General features: G+C 41.8%; 1 protein-coding gene across 1 annotated transcript; it reads right to left on the bottom strand.

Moving 5' to 3' along the window:
- Positions 1 to 652: 652 nt before the first annotated feature.
- On the bottom strand, positions 653 to 22,986 carry LOC133619365 (uncharacterized). Its single transcript, XM_061980343.2, has 3 exons — positions 22,904 to 22,986; positions 8,695 to 8,798; positions 653 to 2,574 (listed from the first exon to the last, which is right to left on the bottom strand). The coding sequence occupies exons 1-3, from the start codon at positions 22,984 to 22,986 to the stop codon at positions 1,358 to 1,360; spliced, it is 1,404 nt and encodes a 467-aa protein (XP_061836327.2). The 3' UTR covers positions 653 to 1,357.
- Positions 22,987 to 24,813: the final 1,827 nt, after the last annotated feature.

The following is a 24,813-nucleotide window of genomic DNA, read 5'->3' as shown; positions in this document are numbered from 1 at the left end:
GAGGAGGTGATGTCACGGCCCGGACACACACCAGTGCGCAATCATCTGTGTGCTGCGCTGAGCGCACCTCCAAGAACGCGCGCGCGCGTAAACCCAGCTGCTGCGGGCAGCTGCTTTCCATCTTCAATCAAATCACCCGGCACTGATGAGAATGACGCCAACTTAAACCACCGCTACCAGAGATCCAGTGCCAGAACGTAGCGACCTGTGCATCGTACCGTAAACTCGTCTCAAGCTCCTTAGTTGCCTTTTTCAAAGCCTGATCTCTGTGTTTTCCCTGCGTACTTGTCCTGTCCTTCCTAGCCTCGCAGTTCCTTGTGTGCGTCCCTGAGTCAAGCTGTGTGTCTTGTGCTCCTGGATCTTCCCTGTCTTCCTGGTTCTCCACTCCTCGCTTGCCCCCGGACTACGACGATTCGCTCCTGCCTCCCGACCACTCGTCCGCCCCCGGACAACCCTGCCTGTCTAGCCCTTGTCTGACAGCACCGCTCCTCTCAACACACACCTCCAACATTTACAGTAAAACACATAGTCTGACACCCATTTCCTTTTGGTTACATACACATTATATTATATATAATATATATATTCTAAAATATAATATATTTATATATATATATATATATATATATTTCCTTTAATAAAGACTGTGTACCTCTTGCTTGACATACTAACTCACCCAGAAACAAACTATTTGCTTGCCTAACAGAATTAAAATTGCGACATCCAGTGGACGAATTTAGAACAGCAGTTTCTGTCATAACAAACTCATCTCACGGGCCAAATTGAACCTGTTATGCCCGAATGTCGAGGGAGGTGGGCGTTAATTGTTCACATGTCTTTGATTTGCACATCAATCAGTCTGAGGTCAAAAGTTGGCACTTTATGGGATTGATTGATTGATTGAAAAGTGTATCGACATCTTAAAGAATTGAATCCATGTAATGCTTTAAAAATTGATGGCACAAAAAGCCAAAAGGCTTGTTTCCATTGTGGTCCATTGTGGGAACTGTTACCCAGCATAACTTATGCATCAACGTCAGTTTTGATACATCTCAACTTTGCAGTGAAAAAGGGTGTAGTGCAGGTTTTTGAGCGTGCACAAACTTGACACATGAGGCCCCAGGTCCCTGGACTGAAGAAAGCTTAACCAAGCACTTGAAGCATCATCTATCTTACTGTTCAGGAAGGTTTCAGATACAGAGAAGACATGGGGTCATGAGTAGATAAGACTATGCTTCAAATAATCCAAGTTTGTATGAATACCTCAGATATTTGTGAAAGAAGCAGTGAGGAGGTCCTGGGTAGGGTGGATGTCGCCACATATGAGCAACATACCACAAACTAAACAGCTAATTGGTTATTTTCCTTTGTGTGTTCTTATGTGTTTTACTGCGTCTGTATTATGTGTGAACCTTTTACAGCACACTGAACAACTAAATGGTTTTCCTCCAGCGTGTGTTCTCATGTGTCGACACAAAGAGCTGTTATAAGGAAAGCTTTTACCACAAACTGAACAGTTAAATGGTTTTTCTCCTGTGTGTGTTCTCATGTGTTGAGTCAAATAGCTATTTTGAGAAAAGCTTATGCCACAAACTGAACAATTAAAATGTTTTTCTCCTGTGTGTGTTATCATGTGTTCAGCCAAATGGCTATTTCGAGAAAAGCTGTTGCCACAAACTGAACACTTAAATGGTTTTTCACCTGTGTGTGTTTTCATGTGTTCAGTCAAATGGCTATTTTGAGAAAAGCGTTTGCCACAAATTGAACAATTAAATGGTTTTTCACCTGTGTGTGTTTTCATGTGTTCAGTCAAATGGCTATTTTGGGAAAAGCGTTTGCCACAAATTGAACAATTAAATGTTTTTTCTCTTGTGTGTATTCGTATGTGTTTAGTCAAAATGCTTTTTCGAGAAAAGCTTTTGCCACAAACTGAACACTTAAATGTTTTTTCTCCTGTGTGTGTTTTCATGTGTTGAGTCAAAGAGCCATTTTGAGAAAAGCTGTTGCCACAAACTGAACAACTAAATGGTTTTTCACCTGTGTGTGTTCTCATGTGTTCAGTCAAATGGCTATTATGAGAAACGCTTTTGCCACAAACTGAACAAATACATGTTTTTTCACCTTTGTGTGTTCTCATGTGTCGAGTCAAATGGCTCTTTTTAGTAAAACTTTTAGCACACACTGAGCAGCTCAAACATGTTTCACCTCTCTTCTTTGTAGAGCATTCAGAGTGTTTGTTGTCAGTGTGAGTCCTCATATCACCTTCACAGTCTGTATCGCTGCTCAAAGTTACTTCAACCTCATCTTCAGCCTCACTATCTGATAGTGGAGCTAAGAGGTCGTCTACTTGTGGTTTCTCTTCATCTTCTTCAGTCTTCACAGAGAGAATACTCAGTGGAAACTTGGTGTAATCAGCTTCCTCTCGTCCTAGAAGACACTCTCCCTCCTGAGTGATGCAGAGTTCCTCCTCTTCCTTTTTAATGCAGGGTGGTTGTGGAGTCTCCTGCTTCAAAGTGGAGCTCCCCCCTAACTGAGGGGAAACTTCTTCTGGATTACTGATCAGCTGCTGGACGTCTGCAAGACACAAACAACAAAAACACACTTTATTCTATGTACTGTATGTGTGTGTCTTGTTTCATGGCTATTCATTTAGTGCCTTGCCAGAATGATGGATCAATGTTTACATGACTTGTCATAGACTCAGAAAAGTTCAGCTAGAATCACAAAAAGTAGAAAACATCTGCTTCGATGGACATTAGGATACTACAAACTAACAGTAGGGAAAAAGTCAATATTGAAATACTTCGCACAACCAAAAAAGATAATATCTACTTCAAAGAAGTCTGTAGTTAAAAAGTAGAGAACTTTTTTTAGATACCTAATGCAATAAATCTGATCCACTTTTTGTACAATTGTAATGATCATTTTATTTACTTTGTTTTGACACAGTTTGTCCAATAAATTATTACTGGCATCGAGTGTACTTATACACATTTATTTTAAGTATTTTTTTTAATTTGTCAATGACTTTGTAAAAATGGCAGTAAAACTCCATGTCACAATATTGCAATAAACTATTGTATCGTGACTCGAGTACCGTGATACATAGTTTATCGTGAAGTCATTTCCAATACCTCATCTAGGGCTGGACAATTATGGCAAAACATAATAATCACAATTATTTTGAGTGATTTTGGAATCACGAGAAATAACACCATTATTTATTCATTTGAAAACGTAAAAACAGTACCACCAAAACTCAGTTTTAAATATAATCTAAAAGAACAAGCAGATATACATTAGTGAAGTGAAGTGAAGTGAATTATATTTATATAGCGCTTTTCTCGAGTGACTCAAAGCGCTTTACATAGTGAAAACCCAATATCTAAGTTACATTTAAACCAGTGTGGGTGGCACTGGGAGCAGGTGGGTAAAGTGTCTTGCCTAAGGACACAACGGAAGTGACTAGGATGGCGGAAGCGAGTAACAAATGAATAACACATAAACAAACAATCTTAGTAACAATAAATTAAAATGATTATAGCACTATGTTTTTTGTTTTTTTCCAGCCCTTGATTAGCAGTCTATTTTCTCTCTTTGTAGCGTTTGATGGACGCTACGTCACTACATGGGTCGAAAAAAAGCTGAGCTACAGGAATCACTACGGGTTCAAAAAGGAACAAGACTAACGCCACGCTACTGGGAACTGTAGTTAAGCTACATAGCGTCGCTACTTGTTGTGCACTACTGCCCATCACTGATTCTAACTTGTAAATAAACGCTAGCAAAAGTCAGTTAACAATGCAGTTAATGTGGACACACTCTATATCGCCCATAAAAAAATATCCAAAAGCTTCCAACAACTTTTTATATACACGCCGTAAGTATATATGTAATGTAATAACAGGCACATTCATAATAACATGTAATATTTACGCATTTTTATCATTTCAAGCAAACGGCAGCACATTGTTCATGTTCGCTATTTCCTTCAACAACACCACCAACTATTACTAATAAAGGCAGACTTCATGAGTGCCATCAAAAAATACTTTGGGACAAATTATGATCCAGAAGCTTATATTTTTGAGCCTGAACATAAGGAGGATGAGCTACACGTTTTAGAAGCTGAGTTGTTCTGAAGGTTTGCATATTTGTGTAATTGTCCCTTTCGTCTTGCAGACAGGAGATAATTTCTGTTAAGGGATTAATTATTATTATTATTTATTTCTATTTCATATGTGTCGTTTGGGAAGCTAAAATGTGTTTCTGTAAGTTGTTTTAACCATTACTATGGTTGCGGTTGCTATGGTTACGGGCAGTTCCGTTTCCGCCGGCAGGTAAAAGGAGTGAAAGTGTTTAGAGAGCTCCGGCGTTAACAAGCAACGTAGCGTCGTTAACACTGCACGGGAGGTAGTTCACCGCGGTTGCAGCTTGGAGAAGTAACTACTGTAAGCTTCCTACTTCAGAGTGTTAGAAGTGACAGTTGATAAACGTGCACTACTTAAAGGTTTAAGGACGCTTGGGCACTTCACGTTGCCAGTAACTGTGACGTGTATGCTAACCACTAGTAAGCGAACCGCAGCTCGCATGTGATCACCCCCTGGGAGGTGAGGGGAGCAGTGAGCAGCAGCGGTGGCCCTGCCCGGGAATAATTTTTGATGATTTAAACCCCAATTGCAACCCTTGATGCTGAGTGCGTTGGTACTTTAACTTTAACTTAACGTGTGTTTTGTTTGCTGCACAGTGACTGCACGAACGGCAGGTTGTCAGGTTTTGAGTTACCGTATTTTCCGCACTATTAGCCGCACCTAAAAACCACAAATTTACTCAAAAGCTGACAGTGCGGCTTATAACCCGGTGCGCTTTATATATGGATTAATATTAAGATTCATTTTCATAAAGTTTAGGTCTCGCAACTACGGTAAACAGCCGCCATCTTTTTTCCCCGTAGAACAGGAAGCGCTTCTTCTTCTACTCAAGCAACCGCCAAGGTAAGCACCCGCCCCCATAGAAAAAGAAGCGCTTCTTCTTCTACTGTAAGCAACCACCCGCCCCCGTAGAAGAAGAAGAAGCGCGCGGATATTACGTTTCATTTCCTTTGTGTGTTTACATCTGTAAAGACCACAAAATGGCTCCTACTAAGCGACAGGTTTCCGGTTCATGAAAAGACGCAATCTCTCCATCCGCACACGGACTACTATTTCACAGCAACTGCCTAAAGACTTTCAAGAAAAGCTGGCTACTTTCCGTGCATATTGTAAAAACAAGATAGCTGAAAAAAAGATCCGGCCAGAGAACATTATCAACATGGACGAGGTTCCACTGACTTTTGATATTCCTGTGAACCGCACTGTGGATACAACGGGAGCACGTACGGTGAATATTCGCACCACAGGGAATGAGAAGTCATCCTTCACTGTGGTTCTAGCTTGCCATGCTAATGGCCAGAAACTTCCACCCATGGTGATATTCAAAAGGAAGACCTTGCCAAAAGAGACCTTTCCAGCCGGCGTCATCATAAAAGCTAACTCGAAGGGATGGATGGATGAAGAAAAGGTGAGCGAGTGGTTAAGGGAAGTTTACGCGAAGAGGCCGGGTGGCTTTTTTCACGCAGCTCCGTCCATGTTGATATACGACTCCATGCGCGCCCACATCACGCTGGTTTTTAATATATTATTAAAGTTTGACTGACCTATCTGACTGTTTTTTTGACATTCCCTTTAGCGCAGTTAGATGCGGCTTATAACACGGGGCGGCTTATAGGTGGACAAAGTTTTGAAATATGCCGTTCATTGAAGGCGCGGCTTATAACCCAAGGCGGCTTATGGTGCGGAAAATACGGTAAGTTATTAAAGGCCTACTGAAATGCGATTTTCTTATTTAAACGGTGATAGCAGGTCCATTCTATGTGTCATACTTGATCATCTCGCGATATTGCCATATTTTTGCTGAAAGGATTTAGTAGAGAACATCGACGATAAAGTTCGCAACTTTTGGTCGCTGCTTGCCTGTACCGGAAGTAGCAGACGAGTAGCGTGACGTCACAGGTTGTGGAGCTCCTCACATCTGCACATTGTTTACAATCATGGCCACCAGCAGCGAGAGCGATTCGGACCGAGAAAGCGAGGATTTCCCTATTAATTTGAGCGAGGATGAAAGATTTGTGGATGAGGAAAGTGAGAGTGAAGGACTAGAGGGCAGTGGGAGCGATTCAGATAGGGAAGATGCTGTGAGAGGCGGGTGGGACCTGATATTCAGCTGGGAATGACTAAAACAGTAAATAAACACAAGACATATATATACTCTATTAGCCACAACACAACCAGACTTATATTTAATATGCCACAAATTAATCCCGCATAACAAACACCTCCCCCGTCCCGTCCATATAACCCGCCAATACAACTCAAACACCTTCACAACACACTCAATCCCACAGCCCAAAGTACCGTTCACCTCCCCAAAGTTCATACAGCACATATATTTCCCCAAAGTCCCCAAAGTTACATACGTGAGACTTTTTGAGACTTTTATTAGTAGATTGCACAGTACAGTACATATTCCGTACAATTGACCACTAACTGGTAACACCCGAATAAGTTTTTCAACTTGTTTAAGTCGGGGTCCACTTAAATTGATTCATGATACAGATATATACTATCATCATAATACAGTCATCACACAAGATAATCATCAGGGTGTATACATTGAATTATTTACGTGACATGCACATAGCGGCACGCACATACGGGAAAGCGATCAAATGTTTGGAAGCGTACTCACGGTACCGTGTCTGCGTATCCAACTCAAAGTCCTCCTGGTAAGAGTCTCTGTTGTCCCAGTTCTCCACAGGCCAATGGTAAAGCTTGACTGTCATCTTCCGGGAATGTAAACAATGAAACACCGGCTGTGTTTGTGTTGCTGCAGTCGGCCGCAATACACCGCTTCCCTCCTACAGCTTTCTTCTTTGCTGTCTCCATTGTTCATTGAACAAATTGCAAAAGATTCACCAACACAGATGTTCAGAATACTGTGGAATTTTGCGATGAAACAGACGACTTAATAGCTGGCCACCATGCTGTCTCAAAATGTCCTCTACAATCCGCGACGTCACGCACTGACGTCATCATACCGAGACGTTTTCAGCAGGATATGTCGCGCGAAATTAAAAATTGCACTTTAGTAAACTAACCCGGCCGTATTGGCATGTGTTGCAATGTTAAGATTTCATCATTGATATATAAACTATCAGACTGCGTGGTCGGTAGTAGTGGGTTTCAGTAGGCCTTTAAAGGGGAACATCACAATTTCAGAAGGGTTAAAACCATTAAAAATCAGTTCCCAGTGGCTTATTATATTTTTCGAAGTTTTTTTCAAAATTTTACCCATCAAGCAATATCCCTAAAAAAAGCTTCAAAGTGCCTGATTTTAACCACCCATCCATTTTCCTGTGACGTCACATAGTGAAGCCAACACAAACAAACATGGCGGAAAGAACAGCAAGCTATAGCGACATTAGCTCGGATTCAGACTCGGATTTCAGCGGCTTAAGCGATTCAACAGATTACGCATGTATTGAAACGGATGGTTGTAGTGTGGAGGCAGGTAGCGAAAACAAAATTGAAGAAGAAACTGAAGCTATTGAGCCATATCGGTTTGAACCGTATGCAAGCGAAACCGACGAAAACGACACGACAGCCAGCGACACGGGAGAAAGCGAGGACGAATTCGGCGATCGCCTTCTAACCAACGATTGGTATGTGTTTGTTTGGCATTAAAGGAAACTAACAACTATGAACTAGGTTTACAGCATATGAAATACATTTGGCAACAACATGCACTTTGAGAGTGCAGACAGCCCAATTTTCATCAATTAATATATTCTGTAGACATACCCTCATCCGCTCTCTTTTCCTGAAAGCTGATCTGTCCAGTTTTGGAGTTGATGTCAGCAGCCCAGGGAAGCTAGGGTCGATATTCTTCTCTTGATCATCTTCGGTGGCATAAGGGACGGTGTGAGCCAAGACATCCAGGGGGTTTAGCTCGCTCGTCTGCGGGAACAAACTGCCGCCATTTCTTGCCGTGCTACCGAGGTCCTTTGTCCCTGAATTGCTCACACACTCCGGCAGATTCAATGGGGTCTGGCGGCAGATTTCTTTGACTTTATGGTTGGAAATGCATCTGCTTTGAGTGTCGCAGGATATCCACACATTCTTGCCATCTCTGTCGTAGCATAGCTTTCGTCGGTAAAGTGTGCGGAACAAACGTCCAATTTCTTGCCACTTTCGCATCTTTGGGCCACTGGTGCAACTTGAATCCGCCCCTGTTCGTGTTTTTACACCCTCCGACAACACACCGACGAAAGTGAGAAAATGGCAGATTGCTTCCCGATGTGACGTCACAACGAATAATAGACAGGCGTTTAATTCGCCAAAATTCACCCATTTAGAGTTCTGAAATCGGTTAAAAAAATATATGGTCTTTTTTCTGCAACATCAAGGTATATATTGACGCTTACATAGGTCTGGTGATAATGTTCCTCTTTAAAGAGACACTCTCCCCTGTGACTGTGTACAAGCTGGAGAGCGAGTGTGGGACCATTAGAGAGAGTTTAGCTGTGTGCTATCGTGGCTACATCACTGCGAGGGACGTGGACAGCGTGAGTTTGGAGTGTAAATGGCACGCGCTCACGGACTAGTCGACAGAGAGGTGACCCAGGAAGAGGCTGGTTCTCCTCCCGCTCCAGACTGGGCTCGTGAGGCGAGCTAAAGGAAGCACGGCCGTGTTTCTCTTCTCTACAATAAGAATAGAATAGAATGGACTTTATTGTCATTATATGTGCATATAACGAGATTACAACGGGAGGTGTACCCCCTCTCCAACGCCCCCTTTGTATCCAGCAGTTTCAACTCACCCCACCCCACCCCTACGTGCACCACCCATTCAGCAGGACCACCCCTACGTGCACCACCCATTCAGCAGGACCACCCCTATGTGCACCACCCATTCAGCAGGACCGCAACGGACAATCGGCCCAGCCATGCGACCCAGGTTGGACTGTGTGTGTGTGTGTGTTATGTGATTGCTTTAGTGTGGGAGGTTCTATTGGGGAGGCAGTGTGTGAGTGGGCATGAGTGTAATTTATGTGTTTATTATTGTCTGGTTATTGTATGTTTATGTGGTACATAGTCAATTGTTCAACTATGTAAGTCGTCTCCTCTCACTCTCTCTTAGACTAGATTTCTTTGGTAAATAGTGAATAATTCAAGCATCCCCTTAAGGCAGGGGTCGGCAACCCGCGGCTCTAGAGCCGCATGCGGCTCTTTAGCGCCGCCCTAGTGGCTCTCTGGAGCTTTTTCAGAAATGTATGAAAAATGGAAAAAGATGAGGGGAAAACAATCTATTTTTTGTTTTAATACGGTTTCTGTAGAAGGACAAACATGACACAAACCTCCCTAATTGTTATAAAGCACACTGTTTATATTAAACATGCTTCACTGATTCCAGTATTTGGCGAGCGCCGTTTTGTCCTACTAATTTTGGCGGTCCTTGAACTCACCGTAGTTTGTTTACATGTATAACTTTCTAGGACGTGTTTTATGCCACTTCTTTTTCTGTCTCATTTTGTCCACCAAACTTTTAAGGTTGTGCATGAAAGGTGAGTTTTGTTGATGTTATTGACTTGTTGGAGTGCTAATCAGACATATTTGGTCACTGCATGACTACAAGCTAATCGATGCTAACATACTATTTAGGCTAGCTATATGTACATATTGCATCATTATGCCTCATTTGTAGCTATATTTGAGGTCATTTAGTTTCCTTTAAGTCCTCTTAATTCAATTTATATCTCATGACACACTATCTATATATGGCTTTTAATTTTTTGCGGCTCCAGACAGATTTTTTTTTGTATCATAATGCCTCATTTGTAGCTATATTTGAGGTCATTTAGTTTCCTTTAAGTCCTCTTTTGACTGATCGTGTCATGTCTTAATTGAAGTTGGGATTAAAATCGAATTAATTGTCCAGCCCTAACTCAGCCCTACTAAGTACCAGGAAATACAATTAAAAAATGCTGAAAATCAAATCCTGGCGCAACATCATTTTAATCTTTCGCGAGCTGCTACAGTGTTTACAAGATGGAGGATGACTTAGGCTATGTCTACATTAAGCCGGATAATCCCTTAAACAAATAATTATTTAGCCTAAGCATCGTGTCAGCCACACTAAACCATCGTTTAAGGTCCCCCTCCTTGGATAATTGTTTACACGGGTAAGTGCGCCGTGTATTTCTTGAATCTCCGGCTCTTAGCTTTGTATGGACTTGTTGATTGTTTACAAACTGAGTTCGGAGAAGAAGTGACGCCAGAAAAAACGCGCCACAGCCAGCTTCATAAAAACCTGTTTCCACTCGGAGCTAACCACTGGAAAGATGGAGACGAATCATCCAGACATGCCCGTGTTTCTCCTTCTTCTACATGTACAGACGCTTGTGGAAATCACACATGGATACCTTAAAAACCTCTAAAGGCTTAGTTGGCCACATGCGTGGACAGCACCTTTTAGCTCTTATTTCCAAAATTGTGTACACTACTGAATTGGGGTCTTATGGCGGCTTATGTGGACACATATACTGCCATCTGGTGGTGTCAGAAGAGTATAACATACAATGGAATTTGGGGAAAAAAGTGTAAAAATAAGAATTAGCTTGTCACTAAACATGAAGTACACGTTTATGTACTTATGGACTAAGTATATCATATCAAAATATGATTCTTAGTTTTTATTCTAACTAGGGTCCAATAAGCCCAAATAGCAAAGAGAAATAAATAAAGCGTGTAAAAAAAAAATAGCTTAGGCTTTAAGAGGTTAAGAGAAAGCGATTGCAGCTATTTGGGATACAACACTTCTCAAACGGCAAGAGAACATTCGAATGTCCGGGTCAGCTGTGATTCTACTTACCGAAAAACTTTGTCCATTTGTCAAAGGAGAGACAACGAGAATGCGGGCTCCCGTGGATGTGATAAAAAAAGGTAGCGTCGAGGGAAGACTATGGAAAACGGCGAATGCTTTTGGACTGGCATAGCAGACTGTATCAGTTATTGTCCACCATGTATGTCGCGGACTCAACGTCTAGGTCCAGAGTATATAAAGTCACCAAAAACTATTGTACAATGAAGGTGAAAGCAAAAGAGCGTCCTGACCAGATATCTAGATCCCTAGATTGATTGATGTAAAATGTTCTTTCACATGTTTATTAAAGATTTGATTAATTCATGATGGCTCAGGTGTGATTTACTACAACAAGGCCCCACAGCACACTGTATTCCAGTTCATTGAAAGACCACAACACTGGATATTGTTCAGATAAGTTACATTTAAGAACTTGCACACAAAACAAGAACAAGGATTAGGTTAGGTGGGATATACCCTGAATAACCTTAGTGTAGAAGGGGCTTTAGAGATAGTGGCTGTTATGTCCACTCAAAAATCCATCCAATAACTTGATGGACTCCATGAATAACTTAGCTTAGTAATGCTTGCTAACTTTTTTATTAGTGGCATTTGCCAAACATAGGAAAGAGGAACTCTTCTGTTTTGATGAAAAAATTCAGACAGCGACCGAACAACTGTAGGCTAGTCTTCAAAACACGCTGCTAACGAGTCGTTGCTCGCGACTTGAACACGTCCATTCTTTTCTGTTACTTGACGACACGACAAACTGTATAGAGACCATAATTGCCAACCCTCCCGAATTTTCCGGGAGACTCCCGAATTTCAGTGCCTCTCCGAAAATCTCCTGGGACAACCATTCTCCCGAAAATCTCCCGATTTCCAGCCGGACAACTATATTGGTGGCGTGCCTTAAAAGGTACTACCTTTAGTGTCGCCTCACATCTGAAAAGGAGACTATTATATATGTCTCCGTTATCCATAGGTTTATCTATAACCCATAACGTAGGCAGGCACGGAGCTATTTCTCAGCGTGTTTATTCCAGCCGGCACGTTAATACTGTAGCGGCTGGCTACAGGGTGTTAGCCAATGACTTTGGCTGGGACTTCCGGGAGAGATAGGGAAGTTACTTTGTTAATAGGAAGTGGGTGTTCGAGTTTTGCCGGGAAAAGGGAGAGACACACATTGGAGCTGTTGTGTGGTTGAATTACATCTTGTGCAATAAAGACAAGACAAACAAAGAAGTCAGATGAGCCTGCATTCCTGGCAGTGACGTGCGGTGAGGTTCATGACTGGTGAGGCACTGACTTCATCACAGTCAGATTTACAAACATATGAACCCTAAAGAGTATCTTACTCACCATTTGATTGGCAGCAGTTAACGGGTTATGTTTAAAAGCTCATACCAGCATTCTTCCCTGCTTGGCACTCCGCATCAAGGGTTGGAATTGGGGGTTAAATCACCAAAAATAATTCCCGGGCTTGGCGCCGCTGCTGCCCACTGCTCCCCTCACCTCCCAGGGGGTGATCAAGGGATGGGTCAAATGCAGAGAACAAATTTAATTACACCTAGTGTGTGTGTGTGACAATCATTGGTACTTTAACTTAACTTTAACTTTACACATACAAACTGTAGCACACATTTAATTAAAAAAAACGTTATTATGGTCTTACCTTTACTTATAAATTCAGTCCATTTGCCGCTGTTGTGCTGGATTAATGCAACCGCTGACGGGAGTGTTATATCAACTAAAGCCCTCACTTAAACTTTCCACGTGCAAGATTGAATCTATTTAAAAAAGTGTAACCGAGGGTTTATAAATGTCGCCTATACTGTATGAAACTACAAAATAACAAACACGGAGGCTCCAATTTACACGAGGACCACTTTATTTACCTTCTTTCAAAAACTTCCGCTCCACTCCAACGTGTCATCACTTCCGCTCTTAGCGCCTTCAAAATAAGAGCTCAAGGCATATACTGTATAACAGCGCATAACAGGAACTTAACATCACAAAGAGGAAAGCCCATAAAAATAGGTTACAAAAGTTATTTAATAAGAAGCCAAAAAGTGCAAAAACAATAATGTTCGTGTTGGAGGAGTTGTGAATTAGATACACCTGCAGTCTGCAGGTGTACATAATGTTGTGTCCCTGCATTCATTCACAACTCCTCCAACACGAACATTATTGTTTTTGCACTTTTTGGCTTCTTATGAAATAACTTTTTTAAATAGATTCAATCTTGCACGTGGAAAGTTTAAGTGTGGGCTTTAGTTGATATAACAATTCTACGGCGGGGGTGCAGGAGGCGGGATTACTGGAGCCTCAGCCAGTGCGTCTTTTGCAGCCGTTTTATGATCGCTCAGCACAAGAAATACGTTACACATATACAGTTGTTGACAAAATACACTGTACATTATATACCTCATCTAACTAAACTATGGAAATGTATAATATAATTCATATAGCAATACAGTCTCACTGCACAGCAGGCCAGCAGTTAGCCGAGTCCGGAATCCATGTTGAGGCACTGAGTGACGTGCCTCAACTGGCTGCTGTTCACCGCACCGTCTCTTCTCAGTATTTGAACGACAAATGTGAAAATTCAGCGATTTTGAATAAAAATAATCTAAAACTGGTGAAGTTAAATGGAAAATAACTTTATAGTATAATCACTGGATACATATAACAGTTTAATTTTTTTTTTCTTTTTACATTTTTTTTCTTTCCATGATGGCAGGTGAGGCGGGGCCTCACCTGCCTCTAGTGACTGCATGTCACTGATTCCTGGGATTATTACAATACACTGACACGGATTCAGAGATCGCTCGCCAGTACTCAAATGGCAGAACAACAGCTACTCAAATAGTGAAAGGTAAGTGATATTTTTTTTAAAGTAAGCAGCAAGTACAGCACAGTTAGTAGAACAACTGTGTTTTCAATACTGTTTACTGTACTAATATATATATATATATACATATATATATATATAATAAATACTTTAATTTCAGTGAATTCTAGCTATAAATATACTCCTCCCCCTTACCCCGATTTCGGAGGTCTCAAAGTTGGCAAGTATGACAGAGACTTTGTTAAATGTGACTAAATACTCACCTTACCTCAAAACCACGACATGATGAATATAAAAACACACCAAACGAGCCTAACAGAGTTGTTGTTTCGCTTTTAGTTTCTTCATTTGACTTTTGCATTCTTTCATCTCCTCTGATGTGAACTCCACTGCCTTCTTCAAGCTAACAATCATGGCGGCTCTTTCTTTACATTCTTCAACAAGGTCGGCTCATTTCTCATGAATACTCATTTCGGGGCTCATGATAGTTTTCAACTCACTCACCTTCATCTTTCGTCTTTATCTCCGTTGGTGATTTGCTGGAAGTTGATTCTCTTTCATGTTCTCTTTTAGCGGACGTCGCCATCTTAGCATAGCAGTAGTCGTCCATCTTCTATCACGTCTTCAATCTTCACTTCACATATCGCTCCAAACTCAATGCACGTTTCGTGGCTTTGGAAAATACCAATTGAGATATTTGTTGCTATATTTGCTGTGAATCATATGACTTTAAGATCATGAATTCGAAAATTCTCCGAACAAATAGAATGCGGTCTTGTCTTTTTGCTTGGCTTCAAGTACATTTGCGCATGCGCTAGAAGCCCGCCACTTCCGTTTCCTACTCCACAACAGTTGTTTTTCAAAATAAAGTACATTTAATCTTGTTTTAAAACAATGGTTGGCAAAAGTATCTAACATTAAATAATGGACAACAACTCTTTGAAAATAAAATATATATATATATACAAGCACGTGCACAGACTTTTTCCATGGCTGTTGTTCAAACCAGAAAAAGGGAAAACATTAAAGAAAAAAATCATACATTTTAAATACAACAAGAAACAGAAATATTTTTCAACCTAATTAATTGTTTTACTTAAAATCCTTTAGAAAGTCAAATGATTACTCTGAATAAAGAAGAAAAGCACTAAGAGTGTAGATCTCCACCAGGACCAATCCTATTGTTCACGTGCTACTAAATTGTGTGCCATCTCATGTGTATCGTGTGCTGGTATGACAATAAACTTCCATGAATCCTGTAAAACACCAGACAGTTAGTAATATGGTTTCACGTAAAAATGTTGGTGAAACTGCTCATTTCTACCTAGCGATAGGTGGCTCTAACTGTAGTGCTAATCACTCACCAGCAGAAAGCCCTCATCGCACTGCTAATCAATAACTACCATCTTAGGCACTTAACATCACTAATCGCCAGTTAGCAGCTATCATGCTAAATGTCAACTATATTAAATGCAAACATGAAAACAAGACACATTAACGTCTTTCCCCATTACCAACATCATAACACGTCAATCAATCAATCAATCAATCAATATTTATTTATATAGCCCTAAATCACAAGTGTCTCAAAGGGCTGCACAAGCCACAACGACATCCGCGGTACACAGCCCACATCAGGGCAAGGAAAAACTCACCCCAGTGGGACGTCGATGAGAATGACTATGAGAAACCTTGGAGAGAACCGCATATGTGGGTAACCCCCCCTCTCTAGGGCTCTAGGGGAGACCGAAAGCAATGGATGTCGAGTGGGTCTGACATAATATTGTGAAAGTCCAGTCCATAGTGGATCTAACATAATAGTAAGAGTCCAGTCCATAGTGGATCTAACATAATAGTGAGAGTCCAGTCCATAGTGGATCTAACATAATCATGAGAGTCAAGTCCATAGTGGATCTAACATAATAGTGAGAGTACAGTCCATAGTGGATCTAACATAATCATGAGAGTCCAGTCCATAGTGGATCTAACATAATAGTGTGAGAGTCCAGTCCATAGTGGATCTAACATAATAGTGAGAGTCCAGTCCATAGTGGATCTAACATAATAGTGAGAGTCCAGTCCATTGTGGATCTAACATAATAATGTGAGCGTCCAGTCCATAGTGGATCTAACATAATAGTGAGAGTCCAGTCCATAGTGGATCTAACATAATAGTGAGAGTCCAGTCCATAGTGGATCTAACATAATAGTGAGAGTCCAGTCCATAGTGGATCTAACATAATAGTGAGAGTCTAGTCCATAGTGGATCTAACATAATAATGAGAGTCCAGTCCATAGTGGATCTAACATAATAGTGAGAGTCCAGTCCATAGTGGATCTAACATAATAGTGAGAGTCCAGTCCATAGTGGATCTAACATAATAGTGAGAGTCCAGTCCATTGTGGATCTAACATAATAGTGTGAGAGTCCAGTCCATAGTGGATCTAACATAATAGTGAGAGTCCAGTCCATAGTGGATCTAACATAATAGTGAGAGTCCAGTCCATAGTGGATCTAACATAATAGTGTGAGAGTCCAGTCCATAGTGGATCTAACATAATAGTGAGAGTCCAGTCCATAGTGGGTCTAACATAATAGTGTGAGAGTCCAGTCCATAGTGGATCTAACATAATAGTGTGAGAGTCCAGTCCATAGTGGATCTAACATAATAGTGAGAGTCCAGTCCATAGTGGATCTAACATAATAGTGTGAGAGTCCAGTCCATAGTGGATCTAACATAATAGTGTGAGAGTCCAGTCCATAGTGGATCTAACATAATAGTGAGAGTCCTGTCCATAGTGGATCTAACATAATAGTGAGAGTCCAGTCCATAGTGGGTCTAACATAATAGTGTGAAAGTCCAGTTCATAGTGGATCTAACATAATAGTGTGAGAGTCCAGTCCATAGTGGATCTAACATAATAGTGAGAGTCCAGTCCATAGTGGATCTAACATAATAGTGAGAGTCCAGTCCATAGTGGATCTAACATAACAGTGAGAGTCCAGTCCATAGTGGATCTAACATAATAGTGTGAGAGTCCAGTCCATAGTGGATCTAACATAATAGTGTGAGAGTCCAGTCCATAGTGGATCTAACATAATAGTGTGAGAGTCCAGTCCATAGTGGATCTAACATAATAGTGAGAGTCCTGTCCAGAGTGGATCTAACATAATAGTGAGAGTCCAGTCCATGTGGGGCGAGCAAGAAATCATCCCGAGTGGAGATGGGTCAGCAGCGCAGAGATGTCCCCAACCGATGTACAGGCAAGCGGTCCACCCCGGGTCCCGACTCTGGACAGCCAGCACTTCATCCATGGCCACCGGACCTGTGTAACCCCCCCCCCCCTCACACACACACACACACACACACACACACACACACACACACACACACACACACACACACACACACACACACACACACACACACACACACACACACACACACACACACACACACACACACACACACACACACACACAAGAGAGAAGGAGGCAGAGGAGAAAAGAAAAGAAATGGCAGATCAACTGGTCTAAAAAGGGGGGTCTATTTAAAGGCTAGAGTATACAAATGAGTTTTAAGATGGGACTTAAATGCTTCTACTGAGATAGCATCTCTAACTGTTACCGGGAGGGCATTCCATAGTACTGGAGCCCCAATAGAAAATGCTCTATAGCCCGCAGACTTTTTTTGGGCTCTGGGAATCACTAATAAGCCGGAGTTCTTGGAACGCAGATTTCTTGCCGGGACATATGGTACAATACAATCAGCAAGATAGGACGGAGCTAGACCGTGTAGTATTTTATACGTAAGTAGTAAAACCTTAAAGTTGCATCTTAAGTGCACAGGCAGTGCAGGTGAGCCAGTATAGGTATTTATATATGTATATATATATATATATATATGTACATAAAGGTATATACAGTATAGGCGTAATATGATCAAACTTTCTTGTTCTTGTCAAAAGTCTAGCAGCCGCATTTTGTACCAACTGTAATCTTTCAATGTTAGACATAGGGAGACCTGAAAACAATACGTTAAAGTAATCGAGACAAGACGTAACGAACCCACAAATAATGATCTCAGCGTCGCTAGTGGACAAAATGGAACGAATTTTAGCTATATTACGGAGATGAAAGAAGGCCTTTTTAGTAACACTCTTAATGTGTGACTCAAACGAGAGAGTTGGGTGGAAGATAATACCCAGATTCTTTACCGAGTCACCTTGTGTAATTGTTTGGTTGTTAAATGTTAAGGTGGTATTATTAAATAGATGTCGGTGTCTAGTAGGACCGATAATCAGCATTTCCGTTTTCTTGGCGTTGAGTCGCAAGAAGTTAGCGGACATCCATTGTTTAATTTCATTAAGACACGCCTCCAGCTGACTACAATCTGGCGTGTTGGTCAGCTTTAGGGGCATGTAGAGTTGGCTGTCATCAGCATAACAATGAAAACTAACACCGTATTTGCGTATGATGTCGCCTAGCGGCAGCATGTTAATACTTCAGAATGCAGGGCCAAGAACCGAACCCTGGGGAACTCCACACGTTACCTTAACATAGTCCGAGGTCACATTATTATGGGAGACGCACTGCATCCTGTCAGTAAGACAAGAGTTCAACCACGACAAGGCTAAGTCTGACATACCAATACATGTTTTGATACGCTCTAATAAAATATTATGATCGACGGTATCGAAAGCAGCGCTAAGATCAAGAAGCAGCAACATAGATGACACATCAGAATCCATCGTTAGCAGTAGATCATTAGTCATTTTTGCGAGGGCTGTCTCCGTAAAGTGATTTGCCATGAAACCGGACTGAAAGGGTTCACAGATATTTTTAGACGCTAAGTGTTCATTTAGCTGCTGTGCAACAATTTTTTCGAGGATCTTCGGAATAAAGGGAAGGTGGGACACCGGCCGGTAGTTTACCATGAGGTCAGGATCGAGGTTAGGTCTTTTGAGCAGAGGATAAATAACCGCTCTTTTGAATGCTAGGGGAAGAGTGCCAGAGAAAAGTGATACGTTTATAATATTTAGCACTGATGGACCTAATACAAAAAGCTCCTTGATAAGTTTCCCAGGAAGTGGGTCAAGCAAACATGTTGTTTGTTTTATCCCACTTACATGCCGTAATAAATCCTCTAATGTTATTTCATCAAAAAGAGAGAGACTATTTTGGAGGGCAGTATCCGTCGTATATACAGTCCTATCTGTGTTAATATAACCCAGTTGTAGCTGGGATGCGTTGTCTTTAATCTCCTTTCTAAAGAGTTCAATTTTCTTATTAAAGACATTCATAAAGTCATCTGCCGAGTGGGTGGAGCTACTGAGAGGAGTCCCTTGTTGGGTTAGCGATGCTACTGTACTAAACAAAAATTTAGGATCGTTTTTGTTGAGGCGATTGGGATTTGAGTAATATTTAGCTTTAGCTAAGGTAAGCATGCGTTTATAAGTTATTAAACTATCACTCCATGCTGGATGGAAAACCTCAAGTTTAGTCGCGCGCCATTTGAGTTCTAGCTTTCGACATAATTTATGAGCTCTAGTTTCTTCTGTAAACCATGGGGTGCACCTTTTAGGGGCCCTTTTTAGCTTTAGCGGTGCTATACTATCAATGGTTTTGCGCAGGGCGTCGTCAAAGTTGTTAGTGAGGTTAACAATAGAGCCCACATAATTTGGGAATGGTGCCATTACCGAAAGCAAGAGTAATCGTTGTGGCAGCATTAATGTTGCGGCTGCTATAGCAGTTATTATTATTATTAGCTTGTTGACAATGAGTCAGAACTTCGAATTTATAAGGTAATGTTCGGACATTACTTTAGTATACGGGAGTATCATAACTTTGGAGGTGGTGACACCTCTGACAAGCACTAGATCTATCGTATTACCGTTGCGATGCGTGGGTTCATTTATTATTTGTGCAAGACCACAGCTATCAATTATAGTCTGGAGCGCCACGCACTGAGGGTCCGATGGGGTATTCATATGGATATAAAAGTCCACCATTATGATTATATTGTTGGCGCGCATCACAAGATCAGCAACGAACTCTGAAAATTCACTGATAAAAGTCCGAATAGGCACCTGGAGGGCGGTAGATAACAGCCAGGTAGAGAGGCAGTGGTGTGACAAACCTCATAGTAAGCACCTCAAACAATTTATATTTATTATTTAGGGTAGGGTTAAAGTTTTCATTGTATATTAGTGCGACCCTCTCACCTCCTTTAAGTGGACAAGCAATATGTGCATTCGTATAGTTAGGAGAAGATGCCTCATTTAGCGTAAAACAATCGTCTGGTTTGTTCCAGGTTTTGCTGAGACCAATGACGTTAAGATTGTTGTCTCTAATGACCTCATTAACTAATAACGTTTTGGGAGACAATGATCTTATGTTTAAAAAGCCCATATTATAGGTATTGGGCTGTTTTGACGAGTTTTTGTTGAAATTATCCGTAGTAGCAATATTAATAATGTTGCGTTTATTATGCGTAGTGCACTTTAAATAGTTTCGACCATATCTAGGAATTGATATGACGGGAATTTTCCGATTGTTTGCTTGGTGCTGCGATAAACTGAACGCATCATAATTTGCCACCTCAGTAGAATGCATGTCCACCTCTGACACAGTCACAACATCCATCCATCCATTTTCTACCGCTTGTCCCTTTTGGGGTCACGGGGGGTGCTGGAGCCTATCTCAGCTGCATTCGGGCGGAAGGCGGGGTACACCCTGGACAAGTCGCCACCTCATCGCAGACAGTCACAACAGAAAAAACATTAAACGAGTTGTGTGTTATTCTAAGAGAATTGCTATGTGTGCAAGGATTATCCAGCCTGGCGCTGGCTGGTTCTAGTTTAGCTGACTCCTCACCCGGACTAGCAGACTCTGTAATTGTCTGTGACCGGGCTTGCTCTAGTGTAGTTAGTCAAATGTGACTCAAACAGTAATCTATGTTCCTACAAGGATGATGGCGCCTTCCTGGTTAGGGTGAAGGCCGTCTCTCATCAGCAAGCCTGGTTTGCCCCAGAAAGAGGGCCAATTATCAATAAACCTTAGTCCCTGTTGTCTACAGAAGCTAGCCAGCCACTTGTTAAGGGAGACTAATCTGCTATATCTCTCATCATTGCCTCTCGCAGGCAGGGAGCCAGAGACAATTACTCAATGCCTGGACACAATCTAAACTTATATAAACACATTACTGTCTGAGCATATAAGATATTCAATTGTGTTACATCGCAATTTATTATATTGAAATTAGCCATGTGATTAAGATCGGCACGGTCTGACCAATCACAAGTCAGTAGGAGCTGCTTTGTTCTCGTGTTTGGAGAAAGCGGAAGAGCGATTGTCAGCCTGACATTGATGTGTCTCTGAGAACTGAACACATTTGTATAACTTATAACAAAATGTGTTTATACAGTAACCTGCTCACATGAGTCAGGTTACAGCAGGGGTGTCAAACTCACTTTAGCTCAGGGGCCGCATGGAGGAAAATCTATTTCCACGTGGGCGGGACGGGTAAAATCATGGCACTATATAATAAAAATACGACTATGACAACTTCAGATTGTTTTCTTTGTTTTACTTTGGCCCAAAATAGAACAAGCACATTCTGAAAATGTACATATCACAAATAATCCTCTTGACAAAACACTTCGAGTTAGTTGAACATTTAGAGAAAAAAAAAAAGGTACATTTTCAAAAACACCTTGAAGAACACAATGAACTAAGACTTACCGTATTTTCCGCACTATAAGGCGCACCTAAAAACCACAAATTTTCTCAAAAGCTGACAGTGCGGCTTATAACCCGGTGCGCTTTATATATGGATAAATATTAAGATTCATTTTCATAAAGTTTCGGTCTCGCAACTTCGGTAAACAGCCGCCATCTTTTTTCCCGGTAGAACAGGAAGCGCTTCTTCTTCTACGCAAGCAACCGCCAAGGTAAGCACCCGCCCCCATAGAACAGGAAGCGCTTCTTCTTCTACTGTAAGCAACCACCCGCCCGCGTAGAAGAAGAAAAAGCGCGCGGATATCACCGTACGGTTCATTTCCTTTGTGTGTTTACATCTGTAAAGACCACAAAATGGCTCCTACTAAACGACAGGGATCCGGTTCATGAAAAGACGCAATCTCTCCATCCGCACACGGATTACTATTTCACAGCAACTGATATTCCTGTGAACCGCACTGTGGATACAACGGGAGCACGTACGGTGAATATTCGCACCACAGGGAATGAGAAGTCATCCTTCACTGTGGTTCTAGCTTGCCATGCTAATGGCCAGAAACTTCCACCCATGGTGATATTCAAAAGGAAGACCTTGCCAAAAGAGACCTTTCCAGCCGGCGTCATCATAAAAGCTAACTCGAAGGGATGGATGAAGAAAAGATGAGCGAGTGGTTAAGGTAAGTTTAAGTTTACGCGAAGAGGCCGGGTGGCTTTTTTCACGCAGCTCTGTCCATGTTGATATACGTATGTTTGTGATTGCACATTTGCGTACATTTTGGGAGTGAACAGAGTTGTTAGAACGCTGGTTTTTAATATATTATTAAAGTTTGACTGACCTATCTGACTGTTTTTTTGACATTCCTTTAGCGCAGTTAGATGCGGCTTACAACACCGGGCGGCTTATAGGTGGACAAAGTTTTGAAATATGCCGTTCATTGAAGGCGCGGCTTTTAACCCAGGGCGCCTTATGGTGCGGAAAATACGGTACCTCATTTGTCATTTCCACATATTAATCCTGTGCTAACTCAACAAACCATACAAACTGAGGTAGAAACTATTCAAGAGTGTTGAGTTACTTCCTGTCTTCTAGACATAATGTGTATTGATAGAAGAATAAAAGCAGTGCAAAGTGTGAACAATTTCAACAAAGCACAAGTAAAATGTTAAAAGACTGACAGTATTGCAGTAAATCACACACTGTTCACTTTCTTTACATTTGCACAGAAGACAATCATTTTCACAGAACTATATCAGTGTGCAGTGTCTTTTACATGTGGCTGCTTTTTGTGGATTATAGTTTGGCATTTAACATTATAACACCTGACAGACTGGTATCCAAACTGTCAGACCTGGGTCTATCGAACTCCATCTGCATGTGGATTAAAGACTTCTTATCCAACCGCCCCCAGAGGGTGCAGTTGGGCCGCCACATGTCATCGAGCCTATACCTCAGCACCGGCTCTCCACAAGGCTGCGTGCTGAGCCCCCTACTCTACTCCCTCTACACGTATGACTGCACACCTGCCTACTCCAGCAACTCCGTCATCAAATTTGCGGATGACACCACCGTAGTGGGGCTCATCTCGGGGGGAGACGAGGCTGCATATCGGGACGAGGTGGAGAAGCTGTCGGAGTGGTGCACAGTAAACAACCTGGCCCCGAACACCTCCAAGACCAAGGAGCTGGTCATGGACTCCAGGAGGAAAAAAACAGACATCCTGCCCCTGGTCATCAGCGGTGACTGCGTGAGGAGGGCCTCAGACTTCCGCTTCCTGGGAGTCCACCTGGACGACGACCTAACCTGGAGCACCAACACCACGGCCACCATCAAGAAGGCACACCAGAGACTGCACTTCCTGAGAATACTCAGGAACAACCATCTCTCAAAGAAACTGCTGGTGTCCTTCTACCGGTGCTCTATTGAGAGCAACCTGACCTACTGCATCTGCGTATGGTCCGGCAGCTGCACGGCCGCAGAGAGAACAGCGTTCCAGAGGTTCGTAAACACCGCCCAGAAGATCATCGGATGCTCCCTCCCCTCCCTGGCTAACCTTTACAGCTCCCGCTGTCTCAGGAAAGCACAGAGCATCCTGAAAGACCCATTCCGCCCCGGGCACTGCCACCTAGAACTGCTACCCTCGGGCAGACGCTATAGGGTGCTAAAAGCGGGCACAAACAGACTAAAAAACAGTTTTTACCCAAGAACCATAGTAGCATTAAACAGGCCCTGAGTGAGCACAATGTGTCCGTCATGTCATCTTGAGTCATGTCTTTTTATTTTTCGGACTATAATGTGCAATAATGGTGTATGTGTGTATATATATATATATATATATATATATATATATATATGCTTATGTATGGATATATGCATGTGTGTGGACATATACATATATATAGGTACATATCTTCTTTTTTACTATTTATATTACTAAATTATTGTATGCACCTTAGGGGATCTGCTCCAATTGCATTGTTCTTTGAACCGTTTCACTGTAATAATGACAATAAACTCTATTCCATTCTATTCTATTTTAAGTGGGGTTACTGATTGGTTATTTTACATTTTACTCCTGTTTGGGTCAAGGGGGAGGAGTCAGAGCCCCGCTTTACTGTGTACCTCTTGCTTGGTATACTTGCTCGCCCCGGTATACACTATTTGCTTGCCTAACAGAATTGCTATTGCGACATCCAGTGGACACAATTAGAACAGCAGTTTCTTTCATTTAAAAATGCAGCTGAATTTTACACTTCACAAACTCATCTCTCGGGGCGGATTGAACCTGTTATGCCCGAATGTCGAGGGAGGTGGGGGTTGGGTTGTGGGTGTTGGGGGTTAATTGTTCATACGTCTCTGATTTGCACATCAATCAGTCTGAGGAGTAAAAGTTGGCAGTTTGTTATGCAAACAGTTACCCAGCATCACTTATGCGTTAGTCAGTTTTGATACATCTCAACTTTGCAGTGAAAAAGGGTGTAGTGCAGGTTTTTGAGCGTGCGCAAACTTGACACATGAGGCCCCAGGTCCCTGGACTGAAGAAGGAGTAACCAAGCACTTGAAGCATCATCTATCTTACTGTTCAGGAAGGTTTCAAATACAGAGAAGACATGGGGTCATGAGTAGATAAGATTATACTCAAATAATCCAAGTTTGTATGAATACCTCAGATATTGTGGAAGAAGCAGTGAGGAGGTCCTGGGTAGGGTGGATGTCGCCACATATGAGCAACATACCACAAACTAAACAGCTAATTGGTTA

Source organism: Nerophis lumbriciformis, linkage group LG20 (assembly GCF_033978685.3).
Source record: "Nerophis lumbriciformis linkage group LG20, RoL_Nlum_v2.1, whole genome shotgun sequence".
NCBI lineage: Eukaryota > Metazoa > Chordata > Actinopteri > Syngnathiformes > Syngnathidae > Nerophis > Nerophis lumbriciformis.
This window is presented reverse-complemented; position numbering and strand designations above follow the sequence as displayed.